The sequence below is a fragment of the Vicugna pacos genome, chromosome 8 (assembly GCF_048564905.1).
Source record: "Vicugna pacos chromosome 8, VicPac4, whole genome shotgun sequence".
Lineage (NCBI taxonomy): Eukaryota > Metazoa > Chordata > Mammalia > Artiodactyla > Camelidae > Vicugna > Vicugna pacos.
Window position 1 is genome coordinate 34,650,295 of NC_132994.1, and position 23,837 is coordinate 34,674,131.

Below are 23,837 nucleotides of genomic sequence, written 5' to 3' on the forward strand. Positions count from 1 at the left end.
TGAAATTCTATTGCACAATTGTTGATACCTTGAAAATTTATATGCAGTTGTTCACTGGGGCACAATACACATTACAATGCTGATGGTGAAATGTACATGGATTTGAAGGCTACAGATTTCAGCTCTGTCATATGGGATTCTAAAATAATTGTACATATACTGGGTTAACATTTTCTCAGATCCTGTGAAATCAATGATAAAAACAAAGAGCCTGGATTTCTTACCTCTTGGAGGACTTCCTCTAAGATTTCAGCATGTTTTTCATATGGCTGTTGTAAATACATATCCTTTGCCACTTTTACAGTCTCCTTTATTATGGAAAGAACTTCTGGATGATCTGCAGTTACCTCTTCTATTGTGTATTCTATTACACATAAAGTAAAATAAACCAGTAAACTATGCCATTAGTAATTTTAGTAAACAACGTTATTCGCAGTAGAATATGATTGTAAATACCTGACCCCAGGAAGTACTATCTTCATGTTATTATACACATGCCAGAAAAAGGGAGAAATAGACTAGGGAGGAAATAAGTCAGGGATCACAAAATATCAGAGTAGTGGCTTAAAGCCAGTGAATCAGAATGAAAGTGAATGAGGCAAGAAGAAAGTCATGTCAAGCAGGAGTCTAAACCCAGGGAGCTAGGGAGAAGAGGTAGGGCCAGGGGCTTCCAGGGGTCAAGCTCAAACACAAGCAGCTAGGGATTGAGTCAGAACACAAAACGAATACTTCTAAATACACGCATGAGACTACACGGGACAGTAAGAGGACAGGAGATAGGCAAGTTGGAGGGGATGGAAGAAATGGTGGCACAGGCTGGTTTTTCAAGTGTTACCCTTGATTCTTGCCTCATTATGTGCTGAATGTTTCCTTACATGGCTGAGCTGCCTTACAAGTTGCATCATGAAGTAAATGTTCATCTACTCCTCTAAGGACTATGACAGGAGACTGACAGCTCCACCTGACTCCACTATCTCTGCCTTTCCAGTAGTGCTTCCTGAGCTGCTCCAAGGCTCCATCCATCAAGGTCTCTTGCCAGAACCATTTGATCCTCACCCAGAAAAACCCCAAATGACCTATGAAGAGCAGCTGCCTGCTGTCCTCCCTGTCATGAAGTAAGAAGTCTGTTCTCAGGGATAGAGAGAGCCAGCAGCTCCTGGATAGCCAGAGTGGAAGACACAAGAACCTAAGATATTCCTGTAGTCTGGGAAAGGGGACATAATGTGGCAGAAACAGCCAGGCAAATATACTGACTGTGCTAGAAGCTGCTAGCTGTCTACCTAATATCCAGTCTCCTCTTCCTTACTAACTGAACCCTGATTTTGTTAGGGTCAGCAATGTGCCCAGCTAAAAACACTACAGCTCCCAACTTCCCTTATAGTTTGGATGGCCGAGACAAGCAGATTTTTTCTTTATGAGTCATCTTGTTTTCTCTTTAAAGAGGAATAACTCAGCTGGGTGGAGTGCCAGAGGGTTTTTGTCCCTTGCCTTTTCTCTCTTCTTTTTAGGCACACTGATATGATGGCTGGTGCATCAGCAGCCATCTTGTGAATTATTTTGGTAGCCACATGCCAGGAATGGCAGAATAGAAAGATAGCTCTCCTATCTTCCCAATATTCTTGTTCACCAAAACAATACATCACATGTCTTTTTTCTGTGCTCCTGAATGTTCAACTGCTGATATAAGAGTAGCCTTTAAGATAAACTGGATATTAAGAATGTTTTTTAAAAAAGAATCACGTTTCTCCTTCAAAATTCTGAAGGATCTATTTGCGATTTTTAGATCCACAATCTAAAAGAACCAAATTACCCAAATATTAATTTACCTTTTTTTGAATCCAGTTTTAGATCTTGGCTAGAGTCTTGAAGACTTCTTTTAAATGTAGACATTTCAAGGGTTTCTTTTTCATCTGTGAATAAAATATTGTTAACACCCAAAGAACAGTATTTAAATTGTAGGTGATTCCCAAGGAAAATTGTGGCGTGGGGCCCAGGGACCCAGGACTCATATTCCCAGTGTCTTAAAAAATTAAAAGTAACCATAATAATCAAATAGGCAAACATATCTATCAGCATTGGAAAATAAACATAACAACCTAGCCTATAACAAAACCAAGAGTAATTTCAGTTTCACATAATGCCAGTGGATCTAAATTGGAAAAAAAATCAAATCAAATTTTCCCTTTCTGAGGTAACTAGAGACTAACTTGGCTCCAAGAGGCAAAGGCTGTACTTATCTTAGACACATGGGGAAGAGAGGGTGTCTTTTTACCAGAGCATCCTGGCAGTGTTAGCATCCCTCTAGCAGTGGGTAGAGGCACTGATGACTGCTTCTATCTTAGGTGGCTTCCCTTAAAGAAGAATAGATGGTATGGGGGAGAAGCTCTCCTTGTGTACTTCTTGGTGCTGGGAACTCTGCAGTAGCAGAGATGGGGTTCCCAGATGCCACCTGACCAAATTTTCAACGTCAAGGTCCTTCTGTGAAGTGTGTGTTTGTGTATGCACATATGCTGGGGGAACAAAAGTACCATTCATAAGTTTCTGACAGTGCCCCAGTTCAATTCCTACTGGCTTGATATAAACACCAGGCAAGCACACATCTGTCAGAATCAGGAAAAGGAACCAAATAAAATCAGCCCTACATTATATCATACAGTAACTTATAGATCCAATTAAAAACTAAATGCAAAAAAAAAAGAAAACTGGACCAATAAAAAAGGAATATAAGTATATATTAAATCTCTTGAGAGGAAGAATTTTTAAGCTTGAAAAAAAAGGGAAAGTAATAATTTGACTACCAAAATGTGAAAAATTCCTCTACTTCAAAAACAGCAAAGTGATTTAAGAGACAAACAGCCGAATTTGAAAAAAATATATAGAACATTTATATAGAAACCATATAACAGATACAACTTTTAAAAATGGGCAAAAGACAAAAGTGGTCACCTCAGAAGAGAAATATAAATGATTAACACATTAAAATATTAAACTTGAGAAATAGTCAAATAAAAATTAAAATAATATTTAAAAAGAGAAAATACTAAGGAAACTATGACATGTATGTTCCTGAGGGGAACGTAATTTGAAACAATTTTATGCCAAGCAGTTTGATTCTGTCTATAGCTTCATATTCATTAAACTAATGACTCCATTCACGTGAACATGCAGACCAAATTTTACGTGAAAAATTCACTGGAGCGTTATTTGTAATAGCAAAAAAAGTTTTCACTGTAAAGAACTAGTTAAAACTATTACCTATAAATAAATTGTGCAGTAATTGAAAATGAGGGTTAAGTGTTTTCTAATGAAGTAATATAAATAATATAATTAAATGTAATACTATAAAAAAATAAAAATAGTTTATACTGTATACTCTCAATTATGCTAAAATATGAATGGAAAAGTTTTATAAGGGTAAGCAGCACTAATGATAACATTTCACAGCTATAACTCTGGGTTTCTGATGTTCTGATTCCAACATTTTAAGGGAAGCAGAGACCTTTGAAGAAATAATTTATTATTATATGATAATAACTGTGTCATGTTTGGAAACAGAAAACATTGGTGTGGGTTCTAATTGTATTAGACTCCTCAGTTTCTATGTTTTCTTCTTCATTGTAATAAATCTATTTCAGTTCTATAGCTGCTCAGTTTAAATCTGTAAGAGAGAAGCTAACTCTTTTTCTCCTTAAGTTTCCTATTTGAAGGGGGAGGGGTGTAATTTTAAGCTTTAATATAAACATGATAAAAAATGAAATAAATAGAAATCCATAAGCATGGCATTAGCAGCTCATTTCGTTACCATCTTTATCATATGACTTCATTCCGGCTCCTTCACTGTCCTCTAAAGAGCTTTTTCTTTGAGATTCATGAGTGAACACTGCAGTGGAAGAATAATATACTTATCAGCTAATCTGTTCACAATAGGAAAAATTTGGCCAATAACATTAGCAACATTTTCTTTACCATCTTCAAGTGATGACTGCGACTCTTCTGTGCTTTTATATATACCAGTTGGGAATACGTATCTCCTCTCAAATTCTCCCTGAGGGTCTTCTGAAGTTGACTGGGCTAAAAGATAGTAATTTGCTGTGTTAACTGGGGGTAGGGAGACAGGCTTGGGTGTGAGACTAACTCAGTCAGTATGGTTTTAATGAATCATTTCATCTCTCTGTCTCAATTTCTGCTGGGCAAAATAAAGATCATTAAACCAAAAACACCACTGTAACATTACATGAGATAATACTGATCTTAGAAAGGGCTTGGTACACACAGGAAGCCAGCTCCATGTTAGCTGCCATCCTCTGTATTATTATATAATTTTCTATGTTAAAAAACCCTCAACATTCTCTACTGACAAAATTTTCTTGAAAATTTATTGGAGTAAAAAAAGTATGTATATATATGTGTATATATACATATATATATGTATATATATGTATGTGTGTATATATATATATATACTTCTATATATATATATAGGAGTAAAATTTCCTAGCAAAAAAAAATTCCAATTTTTTTAAATTTTAAGAATGGTTAACTTTATTGTCAACTTTTGAGTAATCGTGAATTTGAAAAAAACCAGAGACATAGGTTTGCAGCGTTATGAGAGATAGCATCTATTTCTGTATCTGGTGAGAGATGGCAATTTGTGGAAAGCTTTAAAATCTATGATTTTATGCCTTAATTTGATGTGAAAGGAAACACAGCAGACTTCAAGAAACATTATAGATCACTGATCATCCTCCAGGAGCCCTGCAAGCTTCCTCTCTTGATCCAGGTTTCAGTTAAATGTTCCCTCTTAAGAAAGCTCTTCCCTGGTCATCCAAACACGCCAGTGCCCCTACCCCAATCCCCTCCTGCCCCATTACTGTGTTATATATTTTTTCTATCTGTTTACTTTCCCCCCTCTCTACCCCCTTTAAAATGTACCCACCGTGAGGACAGCAGCTTCATGTGTATTGCTCACCTCTGTAGCTCTAGTTACTAGAATAACATCTAACACAAGCAGGGACTCAAGCAATTGCTGAATGACAGGACTTTGAAGTAGGTTGCTATTGTTGTTTTGTCTATCGTTTCTTCTAAGAAGTTTATAGTGTCTTATGTTTAAGTCTTTAAGCCATTTTGAGTTTACTTTTGTATATGATTGTGAGGGAGTGTTCTAACTTCATCAGTTTAAGTGCAGCTGTCCAGCTTTCCCAACACTGCTTGCTGAAGAGACTGTAGCTGAGACTTGAACCTTTATTTCCAAAGTCCCAGTGTTCTTTTTCTTGATCATTCTGCCTCTTCCTGTCTCTCACTCCTTATCACATTATTTTAGAGGAGATACAGAGTTTTGGTTTGAGGGGAGAGGGAGCAGGTTTCTGATTTTCTCCAGGAAAAATGAGAGTTTTCATTTCTTGGCTACTTTTGACATTTACTGATTGGTTTTGGTAGAATTTATATCTAGAGTTGGCACTTTTGTAATCAGTCACATTAGAATACATGAAAGTCATTTAACCTAAACATTTGTTCTTAATGCAAATCCTCAGTGCAGCACTTCCTACACACTATGTGAGATCTTTCTCACATTCAAAGGTCTGGATCCAAAACTTGAAATTAGCTCCAACAATTTTAGACTAGCTCTAACCACCACCGTTTGGATTTCCCAGAAGCTACGGCAGTATGCCATCTCCTACTATAGCCAACACTGCCTCAATTCCAAATATTCTCTTCCTAATAAAATTTTCCTCATTACAGAAGACATAATAGCCAAATTTATTGAGCATTTACTGTACATTGAGGCTATGCAATGTAACTGACAATAAATGCTGGAGAGGGTGTAAAGAAAAGGGCACCTTCCTACACTGTTGGTGGGAATGCAGTTTGGTGCAGCCATTATGGAAAACAGAATGGAGATCCCCCCAAAAACTAACAATAGACTTACCATATGACCCAGCAGTCCCACTCTTGGACATACATCCTGAGGGAACTCTAATTCAAAAAGATACATGCACCCCAATGTTCATAGCAGCACTATTTACAATAGCCAAGATATGGAAACAACCTAAACGTCCATTGACAAATAACTGCATAAAGAAGATGTGGCGGTCACACTGCCCAAGGCAATCTACAGATTTAATGCAATCCCTATCCAATTACCCAGGACATATTTCATAGAACTAGAACAAATCATTATAAAATTTATATGGAACCATCAAAGACCTAGAATTGCTAAAGCATTACTGAAGAGAAAGAAAGAGGCTGGAGGAATAACTCTCCCAGACTTCAGACAATACTATAGAGCTACAGTCATCAAGACAGCATGGTATTGGTACCAAAACAGACATATAGACCAATGGAACAGAATAGAGAGCCGAGAAATGAACCCACAAACTTTTGGTCAACTCATCTTCGACAAAGGAGGCAAGAATATACAATGGAATAAAGACAGTCTCTTCAGCAAATGGTGTTGGGAAAACTGGACAGCAGCATGTAAAACAATGAAGCTAGAACACACCCTTACACCATATACAAAAATCAACTCAAAATGGATTAAAGACTTAAACATTAGACAAGATACAATAAACCTCCTAGAGGAAAACATAGGCAAAACATTATCTGACATACATTTCAAAAATTTTCTCCTAGAAGAAATAAAAGCAAGAATAAACAAATGGGACCTAATGAAACTTACAAGCTTCTGCAGAGCAAAGGAAACCAGAAATAAAACAAGAAGAAAACCTACGGAATGGGAGAAAATTTTTGCAAGTGAAACCGACAAAGGCTTGATCTCCAAAATATATAAGCAGCTCATACGACTCAATAAGGAAAAAATAAACAACCCAATCCAAAAATGGGCAGAAGACATAAACAAGCAACTCTCCAAGGAAGACATACAAATGATCAAAAAGCACATGAAAAAATGTTCAGTATCACTAATTATCAGAGAAATGCAAATCAAAACTACAATGAGGTATCACCTCACACCAGTCAGAATGGCCGTCATTCAAAAATCCACAAATGACAAATGCTGGAGAGGCTGTGGAGAAAGGGGAACCCTCCTACACTGCTGGTGGGAATGCAGTTTGGTGCAGCCACTATGGAAAACAGTGTGGAGATTCCTCAAAAGACTAGGAATAGACTTACCATATGACCCAGGAATCCCACTCCTGGGCTTGTACCCAGAAGGAAATCTACTTCAGGATGACACCTGCACCCCAATGTTCATAGCAGCACTATTTACAATAGCCAAAACATGGAAACAACCTAAATGTCCATCAACAGGTGACTGGATAAAGAAGAAGTGGTATATTTATACAATGGAATACTACTCAGCCATAAAAACCGACAACATAATGCCATTTGCAGCAACATGGATGATCCTAGAGAATGTCATTCTAAGTGAAGTAAGCCAGAAAGAGAAAGAAAAATACCATATGAGATCGCTCATATGTGGAATCTAAAGACTCATGGACAGAGAATACAGACTTGTGGTTACCAGGGGGGTAGAGGGTGGGAAGGGATAGACTGGGATGTCAAAATTGTAGAATAGATAAACAAGATTACACTGTATAGCACAGGGAAATATACACAAAATGTTATGATAAATCACAGAGAAAAAAATGTGACAATGAGTGTGTATATGTCCATGAATGACTGAAAAATTGTGCTGAACACTGGAATTTGACACAACACTGTAAAATGATTATGAATCAATAAAAAATGTAAGAAGTAAAAAAAAAAAAGAAGATGTGGCATATTTATACAATGGAATACCACTCAGCCATTAAAAAGAATAAAATAATGCCATTTGTAGCAACATGGATGTCCCTGGAGAATGTCATTCTAAGTGAAGTAAGCCAGAAAGAGAAAGAAAAATACCATGCGATATCACTCATGTGTGGAATTAAAAAAAAAAAGAGACATAAATGAATTTATTTACAAAACAGAAACCGATTCACAGACATAGAAAACAAATTTATGGTTACCGGGGGAAAAGGGACGAGGTGCGAAGGGATAAATTGGGAGTTAGAGATTTTCAGATACTACTATATATAAAATAGATAAACAACAAGTTTCTTCTGTATAGCACATGGAACTATATTCAGTATCTTGTAGTAACCTATAGTGAAAAAGAATATGAAAACAAATACATGTATGTATATATATGATTGAAACATTATGCTGTACATCAGAAAATGATATGTTGTAAACTGACTGTACTACAACAACAACAACAACAACAACAACAACAACAACAAAAAAGAAGAAGAAGAAGAAAAAGTTTCAAGTCTCAGCTATGCTACTAGCTGAATGAGTTTTAGGAAGCCATTTAACCTCCCGTGCCTCAGTTTCCTCACATGTAAAGTCACAGAATTGTGTTAACTGATCACTAAGTCTTCTTCCAGTTTCACTACATTATAACTCTTTAAATTTGAAATTTATATTCTCCAAATAGAAATATTTAATTACAATCAAGACTGACACACAAGCCTAAAACAACAACCAGCAGCAGCAGCAGCAATGCAAACTCCGTGAGTTGGGTGAAGTGCGGGTGTCATCAAAATTGGTGTAAATAAAGGTGTAAATTCTGCTCTGTCTCTGCCCAGCAAGCAGATCTATAAAGGTAATGAAATTCAAATTTGGAAGCTCTTCTGATTCCTCTCTTTAGAAGTCTAGAATTGAAATCTTTTCTCTGTTTATGACTCAGGTTATGTATATTCATTTCTTCAACCATTTACTAAGAGGCTACAATGTGCAAGGTGGCTGGGATACCAAGATAAGCAAATCTCTCAGGTAGCCAGGCTTAATTAATTGTTGACCTAAGCTTAAAATACATATTTTTAAAAAAATGGTTCACCTTGTCTTTTAGCTTGTAGTTCTGTGAGTTTTTCTTTTACAACTTTAATGGCTGCTTCAGTGGCCTCAGCTATAGTATTTCTGGTTAACATTTCAAGGGCTTCATCAAAACGTGGTTGAACAAGTTTATTGTAGTCAACTACCTGCAAAGAATATTTGAGAAAACCAACATAAGCATAAGTTACTGTGAATATTAAACACATCATTCATCTGTATCTATTTCTATAGCTATCTATCTCAAAAATCTTAATGCTGCTTGAGGTATGTTATTTTCAGAATTCACTGATTTCTGAGTACTTGCTTTCATAGGAATTCAGTCATATTTTTCATGTAGGATTATATATTTATATATGCACAATCATGTAATATATATTCAAGTTACATATATTTTAAAAATCAACACTATGTATAATCTAAATACAACAAAAGGTACCCATTTTAAATATACAGTTCCATGAGTTTTTACAAATATATACATATAACAACAACCTCAATCAAGATACAGAACATTTATATCACCCCAAAAAGTTCTCTGATGCTCCTTTAGGCAGTTCCTGGCCCTTGGCAACCACTTTGTTTTCTGTCACTATAGATTAATTTTGCCTTTTCTAGAATTTCATATAAATGGAACCATACAGTATATAATCTTTTCCAAGTGTTTCCCCCTTAGCGTAATGCTTTTGAGATTCATCAGTGTAACTGGATGTATCAGTAATCTGTTCCTTTTTATTGTTGAGTTGTATCATCGTATCATTATACCATAGTTTTAAATCCATTCATCATAGACATTTGGGTTGCTTTGTTTTGGCTATTATAAGTAAAGTAGCAATAAACATTTGTAAGTCTCTTCCGTGGACATATGTTTTCATTTCTGTTGGATGAATACCTAGGAGTAGAATTACTGGGTCATATGATAAATATATGTTTGACTTTGTAATAAACCACCAAACTGTTTCCAGAGTAGTTGAACTATTTTACATTTCTACCAGCAAAGTATGAAAATTGAAGTTACTTCACATCATCACCAACACTTGGTTCTGTGTATATTTTACATTTTAGCCACTCTAGTTGGTGTAATATCTCATTGCAGTTTAAATTTACATTATAAGGAACTCCTACCAATAATATGCAAAAAATTTTTAAATGGACAAGAACTTGAACAAACACTTCAAAAAGAGACTATCTGAATGGCCAATAAACATATGAAAAAATGTTGAACCTCACTAGTCATCAGGGAAATGCAAATTAAAACCACAGTGGAATATACCCACTAGGATGACTAAAATTAGAAAGACTCATCATAACAAAAGTTGGTAGGAATGTGGAGCTTTCATACACTGCTAATAGGATAGTAAATTGGTTGAACTAGTTCGGAAACTAGAATTGCATTATCTACACAAGTTGAATGTGTATGTCCCAGCAACACCTCACGTCCCAGCAACTTTACTCCTAGATGTATCTTCAAACTACATTAAGACATGCATGTGTATACCAGGAGGCATGTACTAGATTGTTTACAGCAATATTATCTACAATTCCCCAAACTGGAATCAACCTAAGTTTTAACAACACTCAAATGGATAAATATATCATAATAGAATTCAATCAACAGAACTGAATTATAATAAAATAATAAATAATAATAATATAATAATAAAAATATAATAAAATAATAAAAATGAATAAACTATAGCTATATTTAATAACATGCATAAATATCACAATGATAATGTCAAGTGAAAGAAGCCAGGCACAAAGAACATACACTGCTCAAGTCCATAAAGTTAAAAAAGTATGCAAAACTAACTTATGCTATTTGAAAGTGTGCTTACATAGTACAACCATAAAAGAAAAGTACAGAAATGAATATCATAAAATTCAGGGCAGTGGGTAACTTTGTGGAAGGAGTAAGAGGATCGATATTAGAAAGAGGCTTGAAGGGGCTTTCTGGGGTGCTGGGGTTCCATATTTGACCTATGTGGTGGTTGTTTGAGGGTTTGTTTTGTGATAAACAGTGAGCTTCACTTTTCTGTGTTTGTCAGATTTTACAATAAAAGTTAAAAGCAAGTAGAAAATGTTACCCCTGTGTTTAAAAGAATTCAACAACTTTTGGAATAAATTCAAACTCCTTCCCAGGGCCTGCATTGTCTGACTACGTCTCCAGCCATCTCCACCTGTGCCATTCCTCCTTTCATATTCTACGTTCCAGCCCCACTGGCCTTCATGGAACTCCTCTACATTCCAATCCCTCGTCAAATCCTTTGTCTCTGTCTTCAAATTATATCCCAAATCTGCCCACTTCTTACCACCTCTAATGCTACCACTCTGCTCTATGCTAAAAGCAATTTCTCTTTACTTACTGGGGGTGGAGAACAAGATCACTGTGGGGAGAGGTCAAGGAATTGACAGGTGAGGGTGTTGGGAGGGTCATCTTGATAGACAGTGAAATCACTAAGAATTATGACAGGAGTGAGTGTGTGAAGAGAGTGACAGTGGACCAGGAAAGGTGTAACCAAGGAAACAGGAGATGAGCGAAACCAAGAAAGGTAACGAGTGGCATAGCCTGCATGACAAGCAGTCAAATCTGGGGACTTTGGGAAGCAAGCAAGAAGCAGGGAGTGGCTATGGCCTGGAAGCTGCAATAAGGAGGATGCTTTCCCCATTGCAAGCGCAGTGGAACAATTATCCAATTGACAGTGTAAAATTAAGCAAACTGAGTACAAATCCTACAAAGCATAATCACAGAGAATGGGAGAAGAGACAAGAGCAGCCCCCTAAAATCCCACAAAGCGTAATCAAATACAGCTAGATAGAAAGCTAGCTAGCTAGCTATGTAGTTACCTTTCCTTTGTAATGTTTTGCAAGCAAATTGCTAAGTGTTGTCTTCCCTGAAGACTGAGGTCCAAATATGAATACTTTAAATGGTGGTGCTGGCATAGGTGGAAGCAGATAGGGACGTGGGTTCAATAAAAATGTTTTAAATGCTTCTTCTGATGAGAGACAGTATATCTTACCTAGAAAACTTAAAATATACCATAATCATAAACAACTGAAAAGAGGTATGGGCAAGTTTAAAAACTAAATTCTGAAAATCTTTCTTACCTTACAGAAAAATCTGGCATTCCTTGAAAAATGTTACCTTCTTTTAAAGCCACAGGACACATACGTCCCCATCTGCTTCTCTGCCATCTGTATCTTGGTGCAATAAGTTTATAGGATGCAAGAGCACGGAACAACTCGTCCTGTTAATAACAAACACAACATTAAAAGTGTGAGCATAAGTTCTGCTGAAGTTCACATTATTATTTCATTTCTTATTTGATAGTGCTTTACTATTTATAAAATATTTTAGAAAGAAAATTTTGGCTTTTTTCCTAATTGCAACTATTCTGCACTTGCCCAAATTTAATAATGCAAATTGTTTTCATTTCTGTTTTAATACCTTGTTTAAATTGTACTGAGCATTTTCTATTGTAGGGTAGAATAAGCATAAGGTAGGTAGAGTGTTTTCTATTATCTGTTTCAGAAAACAGATTCTGAAAAATTCTTATTGAAAAGGTTTGAAACAGTACTGGATTCTTGTTAATTTATCTAAGTTTTAAAATAGTAAGGTGTTATATGCAGATCTGCATTGACTTAGCTCTTTCATTCTTCTTAAATGTAAAGTCTCCCTCAACAACCCTCTGTTGGTGATCTCCGGAGAAGCTAAGAACTACTCCTCCATAGACTGCAGACTGCTGAGAGGGTCACTGTCCTAGTGCTACCTTGGCAGGGGAAGAGGGAACTCGGGGGAGATGGCATGGTGGGCAACTGCCAAGGGGATGGGTCCAGGCTGGCTCCCTCCAGCCTTCTGATGGGGATTTCACAGGTGTGCTGGCTCCGGAGTTGACAGCAGAGGACAGATAAGAATGGTAGCTCTGGTGTTGCCTGCACCACTGCAACATTAGAAAGCAAAGAGGCAGGCCCATTGTGGGGATGCTGCATGGATGTTCCCATCTGAAGGCTAGAAGGAGCTAAATGGGAAGGAAATTGTCAATGCTCAGAGGAGCTGCATGAGACTGAGAACCTTGTCGGTGGAACACATTGGGCTACCACCCTTCTCCAAAGTCCACAGACAATGATCCAGGGACTGAAACTACTGAGTTAAGTCAGGAGGCAGGCATTCTTTCCTTATTGTCTCTTTCCTGTCCAAACCGGGGGAAAGTGTTTGAATAGCAGACCATGCTCCTCTCTCAACTGGGGCCAAGTGTCTAGCAGGGGCTGAAGGATGATTAGAAGACAGATTTCAAATGAGTTTGATACTACCGTCTCAAAAATGATCAGGACTGCCTCTGGTTAAACAAGGCAGAGTGGACACATGCATTTGTGTTTGTTGCTTTCCTAACACCTCGGGAAAATGACAGCAGAGGAATGAAAAAAGAAATGAACTCACAAGGACACAGAGAACGGGAGAAGAGATTAGAGCAGCCCCAGCTACACACCTTTGTAAACTAGAAAGCCGGTGGACAAGTGGTAACCGAGATCCAAGAAAAGTGAAAGCTCAGTGCTGTGATGTCAGGCATGGGTGTGGGTGGGGTGAGGACAGCAACAAGCAAGCCAAGTCACTGCACAGTCCTAGCGAGGCTCAGAACCTTCAGTACCTCTGCAGCGGAATAGAGAGCAGAAGACAGGAGGATTGGCTGCAAATCTTTAAGAAGAGGTGCTAGTAGCCAGAGCCAATGCCCCATTTCACTCAGCCACCGCTCCTCCAGAAGACTTCAACCGGAAAGCTGGAGGCTTATTTTCTGGAAAGACTGAACCAGAGGATCTTGCAAGAATGCATGTGTCCCTCCCACAATCCAGCAATTAAATAGTTAACGCCTGGCCCAGAAGAGGTTCTTTTTCAGCACTACTGCCAGCTTTGTGGTGGGTAGGTGAATGCCCCCTCACAGTATCTGCTAATTGGCCAGGCCGGGTATAAAATGAAAATACAGGGTCCTTGTTCTAAAGTTATCAGTGATTTCAAGACTGCAACTGCAGAGCAGTAAATTAATGGTGCACAGGGTCCTGCGTGACTGCACAGGGCACTGGCCTATGAAGCCATCCCTGCCTCTGCAATACAGCTGTTAGATATCTTGAATTTTACCATTGGTTCTAAATACTTTGCAAGCATCAATTCATTTAACTTCTATAACACTTATAATAACAATATCTGGTAGGGACTATTATAGCTTTTTCAACAATCAAATAAAGGATAAGGTTAAACAGTCACAGATCTGGTTGGCTGTAGATCTGGAACTCAAATCCCTATCTGTCGGATTTGAGAAACCAATGCTCTTACTGTCTGCTGTGCTGGGTGCCAGCCTTCCTCTCATCACACACCCCTCCTTCCCGCCTCTCTAACAGCTCATCAGATGTTACAGCTCTCACACTCTTACTACAAAGTCTGAGTTCACATTAAAGTCTTTGTGCCTCTCTCATCCCTTCAAACCAAGGTTCTCACCCCTGCCTGGAGAGTAGAATCTACGAGGAGGTTTTTGTTTTTAAAATTGTGGTCAAATATATATACTATAAAACTTCCCACTTTGACGATCTTTAAGTTTACAATTCTGTGGCATTACGCACATTTGAAATGGTCTCAACCATCACCGCTATTCATTTCCAGAACTTTTTCATTAACCCAATCAGAAATGCTGTACCTATTGAACAATAACTCCCCGCTCCCAGCTTCTCCCTGCCCCTGGCAATCTGTTTTACTTCCTGTCCCTAGGGATTTGCCTATTCTAGTTACCTCATTTAAGTGGAATCATATAGTATCTGTCCTTTTGTGTCTGTTTTGTTTCACTCAGCATATTGTTTTCAAGGTTCGTCCATGTTTTAGTATATATCAGAGTTTCATTCCTTTTTAAGGCTGAATAATACTCCACCATATGAATATACCACATTTTGTTTATCAATTCATGCATTGATGTACATTTTGAGTTGTTTCAACCTCCTGGCTATTGTGCATAAATCTCCTATGAACACTGGTATACAAATATCTGTTTAAGAGTCCCTGCTTCCAGTTCTTTTGGGTATATATCTAGGAATGTAACTGCTGAATTATATAGTATAGTAAGTCTGGATTTAACATTCTGAGGAACTACCAAACTCTTTTACTTAGTGGCTGTACCATTTTTCATCACAAGGATTACAATTTCTCCCCATTCTCAACAACATTTGTTATTTTCTGGTTTTTGGAATATTTATCTACCTGTCTTTTCATGTGTTTATTGGCCATTTATATTCTTTAGAGAAATATCTATTCAAGTCCTTTGTATTAGTTCTCTTAAAATCAGCTGCCTTTAGTTGAAGAGCATCCATTTAAAGTTCTTCAAAATACTCAGGAACTTAAAGATTAATCAACTTTGACTGGCCAGGGTCCTTCATGAAGTGCCCCAAACTTTAAAGTAGGGGTTTTCAAATTTAAGTGAGTACAGGAATCCTTTCCCCTCTGGATGTCATAAAAATACATCTCTAAATCCCACCTTCAGACATTCTGGTTCAATCAGTCTGGGATATGGGCCTAAGGAATCTATATGTGCAGTAAGCTTCCCAGGTGATTTGGTGCTGATTTGGACTGCCTAAGGAATATGAATAATGACTCCAGTGTACAGTTACAACTTCTGCTCTTTTATGAAAAAGAGGGCAGGCATCTTTGGTCACATGTCCCATGAACTATAACCTTAGACCCATGCTTATGCTTGTAGTAATTTCTAAGGACAAACTTTCTAGCTGGGAAATTCTCCCAGTTGCTGCTGCTGCTGTTTTTACTACTGCTATATATTTTTAAGGATTTCTGTACACAGTATTTCCAGTGGTTGGTTTATAAGATTTTGATGCAAATTGTGACCTTGTAGCATAGGAGACCCACTCCACAAGGCAGCTGGAAATCGGCGTTCTCAACAGAGGTAACAGCTAGCTGTGTCGAGGGCCAGGGGCCCTGATAGTGTGGGATAGGTGGGGTGGGATCACATAGCTCCTTTTCCAGCATCGGGCAGGCGGCATCTGAATTAATCCTTCCTGCTAAGGACCCTCATTGTTGGTCCCCATCATGCCTTCCCTGAGGTTCTGTTGACGTACAAGCCACCCACAAAGCACCCTGGTCCCAGACCCCTGGTACCGCCTTTACCCCTGCTCAGAGCTCATTGTGGTGAGAGGGACAGACCCAGCAAATGCTTCTTTACCTTGTAGCCCATCTCCTTGGTCTTCTTCTCCAACATGGCATCTCTTTCTTTGCTCTTGATGACACGCTCCCTGTAACCAAAGCTCTCCTCATATTTCAGTTTTTGATGAGAAATTTCCAGCTGCTTCTGATACTGGTTATGCTTTTTGATTTTGGCTTCAAAGTGCATAGCTCTTCCCAAAAGGGTTCCAGCTCCTTCTCAGTGAATCTGGCTGACCTGGCCAGGTCCCACAGATCCATCACCTTGGGTTCCTAAACCTCTGCCTGGGCGCCGTAGCCCTGGTGGCCGACTCCCTTGGGCGGTCGAAGCCCTGGCTCATGTCCCGCAGCTCGCCCTTCAGCTAGGCGCGTCTGCTCTGCAGCACGTCCTCTTTGACTCGGACCACACTGGCGGGACTGACGACGTTTTCGTGAATTTCTTCGGTCCTGCTCAGGATCTCCAGAAGGTCGTTACACTCCTGGACTTTTCCCCTGTGAGGCTGAAACTCTGGCCACAAGTTGTCCAATTCTTCGTTGAACTTCCCGGAGGTCTTCGCCTTGTGCCACAGCTCCTCCAGCCGGGGGTCCTCCAGGCTGTTGTCCTCGGCGCTGAGCAAGTTGCCGCTCACGGCCCCGTGCGTCCTTTCTCCAGTCTAGACCGTACTAGGCCCGGGTGACAGAGGCTACGGATAAGTTCTGCTTCTTTCTCTCTGTCTTCATCGAAGCCTTTAGCCTTCAGTTTCTTCCACTTGGATTCGTGTCTTTATTTTGTATCTTCAGATCAGCATGGAGCTCGGACAGTTTCCACGCGAGAAAGATTACGCCGCTGGGCCATCTCCCACAGCTGGCTGGGCTCCTCCACTCGGAACTACCTGGGTCCCGCTTCTAGGGCGGCGGGCTGGCGGGGGCTGGGGGTGGGGGCGGGACTCGTCCTTCTCTCGCGAGGACTTGCCGCCATGACCCCGTGCGGGTCACCGCCCGAGAAGCTGCGGTGTCGGGAGTTTGCGCAGCCCGGCCCGCGCCCTCCGCGATGCCGCCTTCGGACGCTGAGACCCCGGGAACAGTGGGACGGAAAAGGCCCCAGGTTTCACAGATATTTAAAAATTTCCCTTTCATTTCCTTTCCAGTGATGGCATAGAAGAGGCTAAGTATGCAGGCTCTGTGTGCACCAGGCCCGCCTTTCCTCCTCTTCAGCACTGTTAGTGTTACACACTGCAGCTATGTTCACCCATTAAGGGCTAGGGATTACACAGTGCAGGATAACAAAATGACCTCTTTCTTGAAAGATTATTGTACTTGAATTATGATATCTGTTTATGCTTCTGGCATTAGTTCCCCCCCTCTTTCTATAGGTGAAACTAAACTTCCCAGAATAGATCAGATCCTCCAGTTTTAAGTCCTTTTGTCCCTTTTAGCACTTGGCAACTATAATTTGATCATCATCATATCCACAGTACCAGGACGAGGAACACAGTAATAATTTTTTTTAATTTGTAATTTTAATTTAATTTTTTTATTTGATGGAATAATTGAGAGGATGAATGAGTACTTAGAAGAGTTGAGGTAAAGTTTTTATGTCTTAGCTGTCTTTGGTGCTGCAAAATTTTTAAACTGAACTTGGGTTTCTTTATTTCTCATTATTTCTGCGGTTGATTGTTCTGATTTTATTGTCTTTCTTTGCTTCAAAACTTTTGTTGTGTTTAGTGTCTACGAGAATATGTGCCAATAATAAAGCTTCTTGAAAATCAAATCCATTTTTATAAAAGATATCCTGAGATGCTTTTAAACCTTGAAAGGATACAAATTAAGGTCATAACATACAGTGAAACGGTAGATTTTCAAACAATTAAAAATAACTTACATTTTCCATTGTTTCATTAATTTCTTCCTCTGCACTCTGAAGTTTAGTTAACACAGCTGCTCTTTGTAGGTTCAGATATTTAAGTTGGTCCATAACTGTCTAAATTTAAAGAACAAGTCTTTAAATACATTGACATTTGAACATCTCAAATATTCAGAAAAAGTCATGAGCTTATGAGCTGGAATACTTCCTTGCTGTTCCTGGCTTCTGATAGTTTTCTGGCAATCTTTGGTGTTCCTTGGCTTGTAGGTGCATCGCTCCAATCTTTGCCTCTGTTGTGACATAGCCTTTTCTCCCTGTGTTCGTGAGTCTCTTGTAAGGATACCAGCCATATTGGATTAGGGCCCATGCTAATTCATGACGGCCTTATATTAAGTTGATTACATTTGAAAAGATCTTATTTTCCAAATAAGGTCACACTTAGATATTGAAGTTTAGCTCCTGAACATATCTTTTTGAAAGACACAGTTCAACCTGTAAGAGCCTGCCCTTTGGTCCCTAAATTTTCATGCCTGTAGAGGTCTAGCTTTATGGGACATCTTCAGGCAGAGGGGAGACAGCCATGTAAAGACAGAGGCAGATATTGGAGTTATCCTGCCACAAGCCAGAGGGTGCCTGGTGCTACCAGAAGCTGGAAGAGACAAGATGGAACCTCCCTGAGAGGCTTTGGAGGTTGTGAGGCTCTGCCAACATGTTGATATTAGACTTCTACCCTCCAGAACTATAAAAGAATAAATTTTAGCTATATTTCAGTTGTTTTTAAGCTACTTAGTTTGTGGTCCTTTGTTATGACAGCACTAAGAAACTAATTCAGACACTATGTGGAAGAATATGTAACACAGAATCTGAAATGAGAAATGGTAAGATAGACAAAGTCCTGATGGTATATTGCAGTCTATGGTAGATTGTGTTATTTGTTCACAATTCATCCTTTCTTCCCTTCCCTTGTTAATTCCCTAGTTTATGTGGGAATCCCTATCTCATTAGTATTGAGATTTTCCATGTAACTTGTTCTGGCTGATGGAATGTGGGCAGAAGTGCCAGGGTACCAATGTCAGCTGGGACCTTAACAGGCTTGGCAAGTTTCAACCAAGCTTGTTAGAGCTTCTGCCCTCGATTTTGAGGAAAGTGTCCCAGGCTTTAAAAAGTGTTCAAATTCTGGATATATTTTGAAGTCTGCTGTGTATGCTCATGGGTTGGACGTGGGATGTGAGAAAAAGACAAGAGCAGCTGGAAGGATGGATGTGACATTTACTGAGAGGAGAGAACTGTGAGAGGAGTGTATCAGGGGCAGGCTGGTGGTGATGGCGGATCAGGAGTTTTATCTTGCACATTTAAATCTGAGATGACTATTAGACATCCAATTGGATATATTTAGTAGAAGTTGATTATACAAGTGTGAAAGTCAGGGGAAAGGTTTGAGATGGTAATATGAATGTAAGAGTTGCCAGCATTTAGAAGGTATTTAAAGCTATGGGACTGCATGAAGTCTCCTAAGAAATGAGGGTAGACAGAGAAGAGAGCACAAGGAGTGAGCTCTGGGATCCTCCAACTCTGTAGAGATTAGAGATGCAAAGTGTAGGAGTAGAAGGAGCTATAGCAGTAGTGTGGGGTCCCAGAAGCCAAGGGAAGAATGGAGCTGGAAGGAAGATGTGATGAGCTGGGTCAAATATTGCTTCTAGGTGAGTTAGATGAAGACTGAACAGTGACCATGGGCTTTGGTCAGGAGATCAGGGGTGATCTTAGCAAGTGCATATTCTAAGTGAGGAGCTTTTTCCTAATTTGGCTCCACCACCAGCGTTATTATTATGTGGCCACCAACCACATCAGACTGAAAATCTGGGCATTGCTTTTCTCTCTCCCTGTACTCCTACATTGTCACTCACCACATCCTGTCATGTAAACTTCTTAAATCACTCCCAAGTCTGTCTTCTGTCCATTCCCACAGTTACTACCCTGGGTTAGGCCACTATCTCTTACTTGATCTACTGCAAAAGTCAGAACTAGGCTTCCTCCCACCAGTCTGGTTCTCCTCAGCTTTCCCTTTACACTGCAGTCTGAGTGATCTTTCTTAAATAGAAATAGGAGCATTTTCACTCTGGCTTAAAACCTTTCACTGGCTGCCCTCTCTCTCATGATGAGGTCTAAACTCTTTAAGATGGCTTACAAAGTCTTTCTTGATGCAACCTCTGCTTATTCGTAAAGTTTTGGCACTATCCCACCCCTCCTACCCCATCCCCCCTAAAAACTCCTTCATTTTACAGTCTTACATTCAGTTCCTAGAACTTACTATGCTCTTTCTTGTCCCTGGGGCTTCATGCAGACTTCCCTCAGCCTGGAGCACTGTCCCACCTCCCTCCCCTCTCCCAGCCTTCACGTCTAATTCTTACTCATCCTTGGACTTTCAGTCTAGAAGTAATTTCAGACATATAGCCTTCCTCACCAGACTAGGTTCTGCCCTTCTGCCATGAGCTCCTATAGTACCTTGACCTTCCCAGATTTAAACACAAATGGCCCTTTAAATATTTATTTCCCCCCAATATATTGGATACTGCATGAGGGGAGGGACTGGTGGACTCATTTGACCCCTTCCCTTCTGTATCCCTAGAGCTTACCATAATGCCACACACCTATTAGGTGTTAAAGAAATAGGTAATGTATTTTTGTATTATTTTATATTGTACTGTATATTTTTGCATTTAAAAATTTTTATAATGCAGATTATTTTGTATTATTTTTGTATTTTATACTTTTGTTCTTTCTGGTTATTTTAGAACAATGAGTATATATAACTTTTAAAATCAGAATGAAGATATTTTCCAAAAAATCCCAAGTTTGTAGATGCAGAAAGCATATTAGTGGCTGCCAGAAGTTGGGGGTGGGCAAAATGGGTGAAGGAAGTCAAAAGGTATACATTTTTAGTTATAAAATAAATAAGTCATGCATATGTGTGCAGCATTGTGACAATAGTTAATAGTACACTATTGCCAATTTGAAAGTTGCAAAGAGAGTACATCTGAAAAGTTCTTATCACAAGAAAAAAAATTCTGTAACTATGTATGGTGACAGATGTTAACTTAGACTTATTGTGATGATCATTTCACAATATATACAAATATCAAATCATTATATTATATCCCTGAAAGTAATATAATGTTGTTTGTCAGTTATACTGCAATTAAAAAAAAGAATGAAGGTATTTTCATTTTGGGGGAAAAAACCCCATACCGTCTCTTCCTTACATTCTAAGTAGGAAGTTATCACATGAGACATATTTAAATGATGCATTTAGTATTGTTATCATAAGTAGAATTACTATTATTTTAGCCAAAAATCATGCATTAATTTTTCAAATTCACACATTAAAAAAAACCTTTCCAAAATATTTTTTGCTTTTTTATGATTATAAACAACTTGAACAAAAATCTTTATATCTCCATATATTTCTTTAGAGTAAATTAGAAGAAGTTGAGGTTCTTTGGATATACTATAGACATTTAAAAAAACTTTTGTATGTCCTATTATTTTCCAGGAAGATTGTGCTCCTTTATGCTCCTACCAAAGGGTATAAGGGCATTTCCCAAATGCTTCCCACAATCCTGGGTATTGAATAAATTTGTTTAAAAAAATGCTGCTTTAGTCTTTATGCTGTTTGCATTTCTTTGATTAATAATTTGATTACAGAATTTTAAAAAATATTTATCACACATTTTTTCTAAATTACCTGCTCATGCCCTTTGCCTTTTTTTCTATTGAGATATTTCATTTTTCCGAGATAACAGAAGTTTAATATTTAAATAGTAAAAGATATTCAAGATTTGTTTATAAACATGGAAACTATTTCCCCTCATTGTCATTTTTTTTTCATAGTGAAAATAATATCATATTTCTAAATAGTCATATATTCTTTTTTAAAAAGCTTTATTGAGTTATAATGCATATACCATAGTTTACTCATTTAAAGTGTACAATTAAATGGTTTTTAATATATTCAGAGTTGCAACCATCACCACAATTAATCTTAGAACATTTTCATCACCCTAAAAAGAAACCTTTTACCCATTAGTAGTCACTCCACATTTATCCCAGAATCTCCCATAGTGGTAAAGCCTACCGCCCAACCCCTGCCATTAAGGAACCATAATCTATTTTTTGTCTTTATAGATTTGCCTATTTTGGACATTTCTTGTAAATGTAATCCTATGTTATGTGATCTTTTGTGATTTTTCTTTCACCTAGCCTGTGTTCAAGTTTCATCCATATTGGCAGGGAGGGTATAACTCAGTGGTAGAGCACATGCTTAGCATGCACAAGTTCCTGGGTTCAATCCTCAGTGCCTCTACTAAAAAAAAATAGATTCATCCATGTTGTAGCATACGTCAATACTTCATTCCTTTTTATTGCTAAATAATATTCCATTGTATGAATATACCACATTTTATGTATCCATTCATCAGTTGATGGACATTTGGGTTGTTTCTGCCTTTTGGCTTTTGTGAATAGTGCTGCTATGAATATTCACATACACATTTTCACTTGAACATTTATTTTCAATTCTTTGGGGTATATACGTAGGAGTTGAATTGCTAAGTCATGTGGTAGATCCATGTTTAACCTTTTGAGGAACTGCCAAACTGTTTTCTAAAGTGGCCAGACCATTTTGCAATCCAACCTACAATATATGAGGGTTCCAACTTTTCCATATCCTCACCAACACTTGTTACTTATTGTCTGTTTTTGTTTTTAATTTTAGCCCTCTTAGTGGATACGAACTGTATCTCATTATGGCTTTGGTTTGCATTTCCCTATGACTCATGTTAAGCATCATATCATGTGTTGATTGGCTGCTATCTGCTTTTACTTTTCTTCAAGGCACTTTGTCACATGGAGATTTTAAATTCGAATGTAATTCTGATTTAAATATGGACAGATGACTAAATACCACATCAAAACTTTGTGTCAAAATGAATTTTTTAAAAAATAAGTGGTATAAAAATGTAAATTTCTTTCTGATGTTTATTAAGTACAATCTAGTCAATACTTTTTTGATTTTCCAAACTGTGGCATATTCTTTCTGAGCATTGCACTCACCCTGAAGAGCTCCTCTGGGGGCTTATTTCCATCTAGCTCAATGAGATACTGAGAATTGTGTTCAGCCATTATTTCCTGCAGATAACAGAAGAAAAACCTCATCATTCAGGATCATTGGCAAAACTGAATATAAGATCAGAATCTTAATGTACCATGAAGGAATCTCTAAAGCTAAATTATTTGCTTTATGCCTCATGTAATGGATGTTATTTTCAGTGCTCAGGAGAGCTTTTTACAAAAGCTTAGTCTTCTTACCATGAATTTTACTCTCTTCCTGTTTTTTCTGTTTTTCTCTACACTGAAATCTTAGAATCATCCCCAGTAGAAAGTGTTTGGGGGCCTCTGTCTCTCTGCATATATTCATAGAATAGTTTCTGCCAAACTGCTAGTCGAAGAATGGTATTAATTCATTTCACTTTTTATCCCCCTGGCTGTGGGTGATGTTCAGCATCCAGATATCCATCTCTGTGAACTGCCTAACCATAATCTCTGTGCAATTTTCTGTTAGACTCCTTCTTTTCCTTAACATTCATAGAAAGTCTTAACCAACCATTATGGATTGCAAATATTTTACCTTGCTATGATTTATCTTTTCACTTCATTTATGGTATCTTCTGCAATATAAAATTTTTATGATGAAATCTGTTCTCATTGTTTTTAGATTTCCTTTCTTGCTTAAATTAGGTTTTCTCTATCTCAAAGTTATGTTAATATTCTTGTAAATTTTTTTCCACTTTTTTTTTTTACTATTAAAATCTAAAATCCACTGGATTTTATTTTTGTACATTGGCAAAGTTGAACTGTATCTGAGCCTTGTGTTCCCAGAAAGGGATGGTGGGAGATAAGACCCACCTCCACCCT

The 23,837-nt window shown here is 38.2% G+C and overlaps 1 protein-coding gene across 14 annotated transcripts in view; it reads right to left on the reverse strand.

The window, feature by feature from the left end:
- LOC102529575 (zinc finger and BTB domain-containing protein 24) overlaps positions 1–23,837 on the reverse strand; it is a 127,487-nt gene that overhangs the window by 77,745 nt on the left and 25,905 nt on the right. For 12 of the 14 annotated variants that reach the window (XR_012074907.1, XR_012074906.1, XR_012074908.1 and 9 more), the window contains 9 exons: positions 22,977–23,051; positions 17,886–17,984; positions 11,944–12,083; positions 11,683–11,863; positions 8,843–8,984; positions 3,967–4,071; positions 3,803–3,880; positions 1,827–1,910; positions 225–364 (listed from right to left, as the gene is read on the reverse strand). Coding sequence is in view for 10 of the 14 variants with exons in the window: in XM_072965701.1 (XP_072821802.1) it covers positions 225–364; positions 1,827–1,910; positions 3,803–3,880; positions 3,967–4,071; positions 8,843–8,984; positions 11,683–11,863; positions 11,944–12,083; positions 17,886–17,984; positions 22,977–23,051 (1,044 nt within the window). In the remaining 4 variants the exon portion in view is untranslated. Of the gene's footprint in view, positions 1–224; positions 365–1,826; positions 1,911–3,802; positions 3,881–3,966; positions 4,072–8,842; positions 8,985–11,682; positions 11,864–11,943; positions 12,084–16,046; positions 16,523–17,885; positions 17,985–22,976; positions 23,052–23,837 lie in introns of those variants that run through there. The other 2 variants (XM_072965706.1, XM_072965705.1) reach the window with 2 other exon arrangements.